The sequence below is a fragment of the Lipotes vexillifer genome, unplaced genomic scaffold (genome assembly GCF_000442215.2).
Source record: "Lipotes vexillifer unplaced genomic scaffold, Lipotes_vexillifer_v1.1 scaffold431, whole genome shotgun sequence".
Lineage (NCBI taxonomy): Eukaryota > Metazoa > Chordata > Mammalia > Artiodactyla > Lipotidae > Lipotes > Lipotes vexillifer.
In genome coordinates, this window is record NW_006782267.1 from 2697060 (window position 1) to 2706831 (window position 9772).

The 9772-nt window shown below is 41.1% G+C and overlaps 1 protein-coding gene across 2 annotated transcripts in view; it reads left to right on the forward strand.

Moving 5' to 3' along the window:
- Positions 1 to 9772, forward strand: part of MID1 (midline 1) — a 181826-nt gene that overhangs the window by 88504 nt on the left and 83550 nt on the right. For both annotated transcript variants that reach the window (XM_007455066.1, XM_007455067.1), the window contains one exon: positions 3557 to 3652. In XM_007455066.1, coding sequence (XP_007455128.1) covers positions 3557 to 3652 — 96 coding nt within the window. The remainder of the gene's footprint in view (positions 1 to 3556; positions 3653 to 9772) is intronic.

Below are 9772 nucleotides of genomic sequence, written 5' to 3' on the forward strand. Positions count from 1 at the left end.
CACCAGGGAACCCTCACCACCTGTTTTTGTAAATAAAGTTTTATTGGCACACAGCCCTGCCCACTTGTTTACATATTGTCTATGGCCACTTTCTTACTAAAACAGGAGAATCGAGTAGCTGCGACAGAGAGCATATGGCCAACAAAGCCTAAACTATTTACTACCTGGCCCTTTTCAGAAAAGCTTTGTTGACCCCTGTTCTAGACTCTGATGCTCTGCTGTCCAGTAATGTAGCCACAAGCCACATGTGGCAGCTGAGTGTTTGAAATGTGGCCGTTGTGAATCAAGATATGGTATATGTATAAAACACACACCAGATGCCAAAGACTTAGTAAAAAGAAAAAGAATGTAAAAGAGCTCATCAGTTTTAAAATATTGATTATGTGTTGAAATAATAATATTTTGGAAATTAAGTCAAATATATTGTTAAAATTAATTTTACCTGTTTCTTTTTAATTTCTTTTTTTTAAAAATATGACTATTAGAAAATTTTACATGTGACTCCCATTTGTGGCGCACATTGTATTTCTGATGACACTGCTGGTGTAGAGCCTCGAATTTGGAGGCTATGTGATCTGTACAAAAGGTTAGAAAGAGGGAAGAGAAAACAAACCCTTGTATTAGCAAATATCTTTCAAAAGCAATAGAGTCTTCTGTTAATTTGGCTGTTCCTCATAAGGAGGAATACTCAAAACTACCAGATTAGGACGTCTGTGGAAGAGGCTTTAGTTGAATTCTCCCAGAAGACCCTAACTCAGAATTCGAATTGGGAGGTGATCCCGGAAGCATCTGGAAGGGAGAGGGGAGGTGGAACAGAGAAGGAGAGGAAGTGGAAAGAGGGCATGGTCAGGAGCAGGTGATTGCTGTGGGCATCGGGCTCCTGCCCGTGCGGGCGCTCGGGAGATTTTCTGAAACACGACTCAGAGTGATCCCACCTGGAGGTGGCGAAGCTGGGCAGTTCATCCACCGACTGCCAGTAGTTGCTGGATGAGGGCTGCTCCTCGGGGCATCAACCTCCCTTCTCTTCCCTAGCACCCCCGCCTGCCCTGCCTGGGGCCCGAAAAAGCCCTGGAGCCTAAAGGAACAGGTACTTGCAGCAAAAAGCCACGAGCAAGCTTGAGAACGGTGACTGCCTGAGGCATGGGGTTGGCGCCCCCGTAGTGTCTGGTACTGACACCAAACAATGTTTCACCCTGCAATTCATGATTTCTTCAACAAGCATTTGTATAGTTCCTGGTGTGTTTTCATTTTCTCCTCTGAACTGAACGATAGCATAAATGGGTGCATTTATTGTTTCTACACATCATGGATGGGAAAACTGAGCCCAAGCGTCATTTGTCCAGGAGAATTCAGCTGGGGTCGTAGCCCCAGGCCCCTCACTCTACATGTGTGGCCACTCATGCCTGACCCCTTGGAGTTCTACAAAGTTCAGCTCCATAAGGAGATGGAAATGTATTGATGTTTTCGAGGTGAGAACAGGAAACTAGAACTTTTTTGGGGGGTTACTCTGTAGAATTCCTTAGATATCCATAGGGAAGTAGGTACTTATATCCACTTTAGTCCCAAGACTCTGATGCCAAAAAGTGTTATCTCTCGTTTGCACAAGGCACAGTCAAAATCAAGGGGTTATAGGATCTGCCGATCACCACACAGGAGGTTAGTGATACAGTTAAATTCGAAAAGACTCCACAGAAGTCCCCGTAGTGGAAGCTTATGGATGCATGGTTCATTGAGGACTGGATTTGGTTACCTGCCCATTACCCGGGCTCTCTTGAAAAGTGTTGTCAGTCCCTTTGGTACCTCCTGGAAACAAGTCTCTCTCTCAGCTTCATTTCCCTTTATTATACTTCTAAGTGGCTTGGTAATTCTTTGCGGACTTCAGTAACACTTGTACTATTTAAATTTGAATAACCCCAAAGGATCTAGATAGGTCAATGTGTTTAAACCACAGGCTTTAGTCTGCATATTAGTTGATTAAAAACAGATTTTATACATGATGTATCCTTAATAAAGGGAGGGAAAAGCAAGCAGATGTTTGTAAAGTCTAAATGTGTTAGATTATATTTATTTGGATCTCTTGCTGACTAGCTTAAGAAGTCATACCTATGACAGTTGAACTTTAAACAGTTCCATGATGTATTTCCCTGGTAACTTCCTGCTCTGAAGGGTCAGCCAAAAAGAAAAGTAAAAGGATTCCCTAAGACGAACATACAAAAAGAAGTTGACAAATATACCATAAAGTGGTCATATCTAAGTCAAAGACACTGAATAATGGAAGGCGTCGAAATTATTCTCTAGTCTCGGACCATAAAGTGGTTGCACTTTGTTTAATTCAAACAGCAGACAAACATTTGGCTTTTGTGCTGGTGGTAAAGAGCTTTGAAAGCAAGTTTTTCCTTGATGCAAACATGAGGTCATTAAGTTGCACCTAAAGCACTCTGTCTGGTTCATTCTCTGACTTCTTGTGGTATCCCACCCTTCAGGGGAGAAACGATTCTTTTTCTCCCTTAAAATATTTATATTTGAGACACTTTGAGGGTCTCAAAGTCGAAATGGAAGATTTTCTGTTGACCTTCCAGTCCAGATGAAATAATGCCCCAAACCTCCCTCTGAATTCTGAACACATGAGAATTACAGATAAAATATTTTTAAATGGATTTTAAAGAATAATAACCAAGCTTAAACATAAGTGGAAAGTCTCCGAGGATCAGAAATGAAAGGAAATGCAGACATGAGACGGGGGGAAGAGCGAGGGGGCAGTGGGGACCTGAGGGGAAACATGGTGGAGTATGTCCCGCATGTGGCAGCAGAAATTAAGACAACATTGTAAATCAACTATACACTGTAAATCTATAAATACTGTAAATACTGTAATTACTGTAAATACAATAAACTAAATTTCAAAAAATGTTGATGTTCTAAAGGAACAGGGAATAGTTCTAGATTCTTAAGGAGAACAGTGATGTGAAAAATGTAGCATTGAAGGAAATTTGATCTGGCATTGATAGGTAACAGAAGCGTGTACAGTGAAACGTACTATGAGTAAACGTGTATGATGAGGACTTCTTATCAATGCCTATAAATGACCATAGTGTCATCAACAGCTGGACGGTTCAGACATTCTTCCAACGGATTGGCCTCAGCCTGCCCATAAGATGGTAAATTCTAAAAAATCCAACAGTAGTTGATTTGATGTGGGAATATATTCCTTCTATTATTGCCATTTCTGATTCAGATAAAGGAATTAGAAATCCAATTACCTCTTTTCTCCCTCGTTCACAACCTGGAAATAACCCATGACTAATTATTCAGTGAAATATGCCTGAGTTCGTACAGGAAGCAGGAGCAAAAAGAGTGAGATCTGAACATTTTGAAAATAATCGTTTACACTGTGACTTTTCAAAATCCATTTGAAATATAAGTACTTGAAACTGCATAGATTTCATTGAGATTTCTCTAAAAATGTATCCATTTTCCTGAGTATGAGTAATTTTGTATATACTAAAGTATTAAAAGTATGCAGAATAATATTTTCCTCTCTTTTTTTTTTGAACAGCAAAACTTAGAGAGTAACCTCACCAACCTTATTAAGAGGAACACGGAACTGGAGACGCTCTTGGCTAAACTCATCCAGACATGTCAACATGTGGAGGTGAGTATCTCTGTGTGCTGTTTCTCATATGAAAACTTCTTGATCACGGTTTTTATACCCTCACCCTTTATATTTCTCCAATGGGAATCTTCTTAAAGTCAGAGTTTTTGCGGAAGCTAGATATCCAACATGGATGAAATTAGAAGGAACTAGAACCTTGGAGAATCTCTCCCCATCCACTGCTTTGCTCTGCCCCCGCTCCTATCACAGCTCTCCCTGATCCAGCTTTCCTTAGCATTCCTAATCTTGTAGATTTGAATCACTCTTACAAAGAACAGCCCAAAAAAGCACTATTTAAAAGGTGTTGTATTAGTTTCTGAGGGCTGCTGTAACCAATCACCACAAACTTGGATGGCATAAAACACAGACATTGATTCTCGTGCCATTCTGAAGGCCGGAAGTCCAAAATCAAGGTGTTGGCAAGGCCTTGCTCGTTCTGAAGGCTCTTGGGGAGTGTCCTTTCATGCCTCTTCCCACCTCCTAGTGGATGCAGGCAATCCTTGGCATTCCTTCATCACTCTAATCTCGGCCTCTGTCGTCACGTGGCCTCCTCCCTGTGTGTCTCTGTGTCTGTGTCCAAATCTCCTTCTTACAAGGGTGCCTGTCATTGGATTAGGCTCCACCCTACTCTAGTATGAACTCACTTTAACTTGATTCCATCTGCAAAGACCCTATTTCCAAATAAGGTCATATTTACAGATACCAGGGGTTAGGACTTGGACATGCCTTTTCTTGGGGAGGATACAATTCACCCCACTACGGGTGTGTATTAAATACACCTTGGTTGTCAGACATGTTTCCATGAAATTGACCACAACTGCAGCATGTTGGGATTAAGTCAAGAGCATGCAGGCAGCACTGACAGCAAGGGCGAGTTGCTGAGCCCAGATCTTTCTAACCCTCCGCTTAGAACAGATTCGCTTTTGGCAGTGATCTTTCAAGGGAGCATTTGGAGCCTTGCTGATTTAACAACATTGTAAGTAATAGTGAACAAGCATAATGTTTTCATTATAGGGTGAAGTGAATAGGTATTACAGAATTAAATGGATGAACAAAAAAATGATCCATGTGCTATATTTCATTTTTATGACGTGATAGCATTTGATGTTTAGGACCATAAGAAAGAATTATTTCTCTTCAGTTTAAAAAAAAAAAAAAAAAAAGAAAGAAAGAAAAAATTACCTGTGTTGTATGGCAAAATCTTAAGACAGATGCATTATGGATTAGGTGATTATTTCATTCAGTTTCAGCTAGTTACTTCTTAAAGCATTAGTGTCTGGTTTCTATTATGGCCTTTAGTGATTTCAGAACAACTGTCTCGCTCCTAATGCAATGTTAGTATGGCTTTTGAACTTACAAAAATGCTGTTCATCCTAACATGTAAAATTACATTCTGTAATGTTCAATAATTTCAAATGATAGATAGATGTGTCAGTCACAAAATTTACAAGCAGATTCTATTTTTATTTCAAAAGATTAGGTATTTAGTTGACATACAGGCTTTTAAAATAAAGGTATTACTGAATTGATTGCAGCAGACTTTCAAATAGACACGTACATGCCATTAGAAGTTATTCTAGACAAAGAGTCAAGAATATTCATTCCATTCACTGTTATTATTTCTGTATAAATCCTTTGGAATGGAAAGAAATGTGTGTGGGTGAATAAATTTGGTACTTAGGAAGTTGATTCTAGATAAAAATCAAAGAAAATTAAAGGAGAAAAATAATGATACCAGCAGTACCTATTTTTACGTGTTCCCTTATTCATAGTTACTCATATTCTCAAAGTATAATTTTTAAAAATTGAGCATCTAAATCTCATATAATAATCAAATGAGTCTACCTCGAAATTTATTTAATCTTTGATGAAGGAATAAGCAAGATGATAAAGCTGGCTTAAAGGAGGATTCGTATCAGAGACTGAGACGTACAAACATGGGGGTTGGGAGGTAAAAGAATGCTAGAGGGCTTCCCTGGTGGCGCAGTGGTTGAGAGTCCGCCTGCCGATGCAGGGGACACGGGTTCGTGCCCCGGTCCGGGAAGATCCCACGTGCCGCGGAGCGGCTGGGCCCGTGAGCCATGGCCGCTGAGCCTGCGCGTCCGGAGCCTGTGTTCCGCGAGGGGAGAGGCCACAGCGGTGAGAGGCCCGCGTACCGCAAAAAAACAAAACAAAACAAAACAAACAAACAAACAAAAAACAAAAACAAACAAGGAAGAAGAATGCTAGAGTAAGATAGCAAAATTCAGTGCAAAACCGGTTGGTGACCTAAGGGGCAATAAAATCATTACATTTGAGCAAAATAAGTTGCATACCATCAGTTTTCTCTAAGTTAACATTTAACTTGGCAGAGACTAAGCCCTCGTCAATAGTAAATAGAAAGTCAGACTCCGTTACATCCCAGCCTGGAGAGTCAGATGACCCTTCCTTAGGCTGGTTTCGTGGAGTCTGCTCTAGTATGACACCAGAACGACTCAGTCTTCTTTTTTGCCTTATTTCCAAGATGTGGATAATTTAGCTTAACCTGACTTTCTCCTCTTCCTGTTCTGGACACTGTTGATCTCTGAGCTGTGTTCATTAAACACATATTTCTGCGTGAGGGTGTCACCTCTTGCCTGAGGTCAGTTACTTTGGTTTGGTAAGTGGTCGCACTAGTTCACTCCATTAGTGCGTGGGGAGTGTCCTCCGTGTGTGTGTGTTGCCCTGCGCTAGGTGGAAGGGACCCTGCCCACACGGAGCTTTTACTATCTCAAGTAAGATGAAGGAGTAATACCAAATAGAAAACCGAATTGCCATGAGAGAGGTGGGGATTATATACTTTGGAATTTCAGAGAAGTGAGAAATTTCTTTCAGCTGGGAGAGGTCGTACACGGTGTGAGGCTGCCTTCAAGGGTGTGTAACGTTCGGGCCTGTGGAGACACGGGAGAGGCACTGCTTGCAGGGGGCAAACCAAGGCATGGGGATGGAAAAATGAAGAGTTGTATGTACACAAAGCCAGGAGCTCATGCTGTAGGAATAGAAAGTGTGAGGGTGGCTAAGTAGGAACTGGCTTTGGAGAGATGAGCCGTTCACTGGACTTTAACATTGCATCTGAGTTTGAACTTTATTTGGTTTTGAAGGTTTAGTGAGGGCTTGAGGAACGCTGTGTAAATTTCACAATTACAATTAGCATCCCTCACTCTTTTCAGGAAATGATATTTTTGGTTATTGGGAAAATAGTATGGATAGCTTGATGCAGAACGATCACACATCCAAGGGAAAATGTCCCAGCACTAGTAAACTCCAAAAAAGGTGGTGGGATTTGTTAGGCACCAGCATGACAGTCTTTTAAATCAGTGCAGTGGAAAAGAATTTCCTGGTTCACATCCTAGGTTCCTAGACCTTATTTCTTCCTTTTCCTCTGCATGAAGGTGTCCTTGTGTTCGGGTATGAGCATTCCAGGGGAAAATAATCCCTGTGCCAGCTGGAGCTAAAAACACTCAAAGCCCAGAGGCAACTCTCAATTGTTGTAAATGAAATCTGTGAATTCCCACCAAATCCTGAGGAAATGCCACATCCTTATAAGTCCACACCTCCTTCCTGGGATTCACTTCTGCTTTTCTTTAGAATGAAAAGAGTTTGAAGGTCTCCCACCCCCATCCCCATTGTTTTCATAGCTTGTTTTTAAACAAGCAAGTGAAATAGTTTTTTGATAGTAAGTACCAAGTTTTTTTTAAAACTAGAGGACAGAGGCTATGAGGCCAAGGCAGTCTAGGACTCAGAGATAGAGGCATTGAGAAGGTAACATCGGGTCAACTCCCACGAAATGTTTGTGTAATTTGGTGGGATTCTAAAAATTAGTGGGTTTTAGCCAGAGTTTTGTTTTCTGCAAGGGAAGAATGCAATAGTAAATTGCATTGGGTTGAGTTTGGAGTTAGTTATGGGGTGTAGATCATATATGGACTATTTCTCTTCATCATCTCGTCTTCCTCCCCATTTTCTTTTTTGTTTGTTTGTTTTTCTTGCGGCACGCGGGCCTCTCACTGCTGTGGCCTCTCCCCTCGCGGAGCACAGGCTCCGGACGCGCAGGCTCAGCGGCCATGGCTCACGGGCCCAGCCGCTCCGCGGCACGTGGGATCTTCCTGCATCGGCAGGCGGATTCTCAACCACTGCGCCACCAGGGAAGCCCCCTCCCCATTTTCTTTTAAAAATCAGAGGACCTAGTTTATTAGCTAAGCAAATACTTAGTATCAATGACGGATATCATATTCTCCACACATTCTGAGAATCAAGTTCTTTCACAGGGAATACAATACCCGGATATGCAATAGATACTCATTTTGGGAATTACAGGTAACCAGTGACTAAATCCACAGTGAGACGGTAGAGAAAAACTATGAAAGGATGTCTAATTGCCATAGCATTTTGGAGAAGATAAAGGCTCAGCTGACTTCACCGTCCTTGCCCAAGCTCATCCTAGCAGGCCATTCTCTAAGCCAGCATCCCGTCAGAGTCCTGGCTTTTTAGCTTTTTAGTCCTTTGGCTTATCTTGCCTTGTTTATGCTCACTTTTTTGGTGTCCTTTTGCCGTTGATCTTCACACCAAGTCTTTAAATTATTTTTTTTTCTTTTATTTTAATAAAATAGCTTAAGAAATGGTGAAAACTGATTAGGGAAAACAGATGTGGGTCTGTAAAAGAATTTTTCAGCCATTCACCAAGCTCTAAAAAGCATTCAGATGTAAACTTTGAAATAAGGAAAAAATTGCTGGGTTAAAAGAAAGATGAACCTTTATGTTTAAATTCATTTTGTTGTGTAGTTTTATGTCAGAGCATTCTCCGTCTATGGAAACCTTGGCAGTTGCTCCATCTAGAGCCACTGGATTAAGACCACCATCCGAACACCAAAGGTGCTGTTTGTATCTCGTGGACAGGTGTCTGATCTTGGATGACGTGTATCCTGCTAGGGGCCAACTTGAACGTCCAAAGTCGTGATCCACTGTCACTTAGAGATAAGGGTTAGATTCCTACCCCACATGAGCCCTTGTGAGAATGTTCTCAAGGTACATTTAGAGTCAGATTCTGGAACCACCTCAGACAACCCACAGTCATTCATGGCTCTTCGTTAAACAGCTCTGCAATAAGGATAAGGTGATACTGCAAATACGGTGGCATTCAAAAACTGGATTATGAGAAGCCACTGTGGTAAAGATTGGTCTCTTAAGTTTAAGTCTTAGGATTCTCAGGACAAAGGAGAAAAGGAACTCTTGGACTGCACAGAACTTCATCTTCTCTGGAGAGGATTCTTTTTTTTTTTTAATTCAAGTATTGTTGGTTTACGATGTTGTGTTAATTGCTGCTGTACAGCAAAGTGATTCGGTTATGCATATATATACAGTCTTTTCTTTGCCATTATGGTTTATCACAGGGTACTGAACATAGTTCTCTGTGCTCTACAGTAGGACCTTGTTGTTTATTCATCCTATATATAAAAGCTCACATCTGCTAACCCCAGCCTCCCGCTCCACCCCTCCCCCAGCCCCCTCCCCCCTGGCAACCACCAGTCTGTTCTTTATGTCCGTGATTCTGTTTCATAAATAGGTTCACTTGTGTCATATTTTAGATTCCACATATAAGTGATATCGTATGGTATTTGTCTTTCTCTTTCTGACTTACTTCACTTAGTAGGATTATCTCTAGTTGCATCCCTGTTGCTGCAAATGGCATTATCTCATTCTTTTTTATGGCTGAGTAAGTATTCCCTTGTATATATCTACCACATCTTCTTTATCCATTCATCTTTTGATGGACATTTGGGTTGTTTCATGTCTTGGCTGTTGTGAATAGTGCCGCTATGGACATAGGGGTGCACGTATCTTTTTGAATTACAGTTTTGTCCGAATATATGCCCAGGAGTGGGATTGCTGGATCATCTGGTAATTCTCTTTTCAGTTTTCTGAGGAGCCTCCATACTTGCAACAACTTACATTCCCACCAACAGTGTAGGAGGGTTCCCTTTTCTCCACATCCTCTCCATCATTTGTTATCTGTAGACTTTTTAATGATGGCCGTTCTGACTGGTGTGAGGTGGTACCTCATTGTAGTTTTGTTTTGTTTTGTTTTGTTTTTTTTTTTTTTTTTTT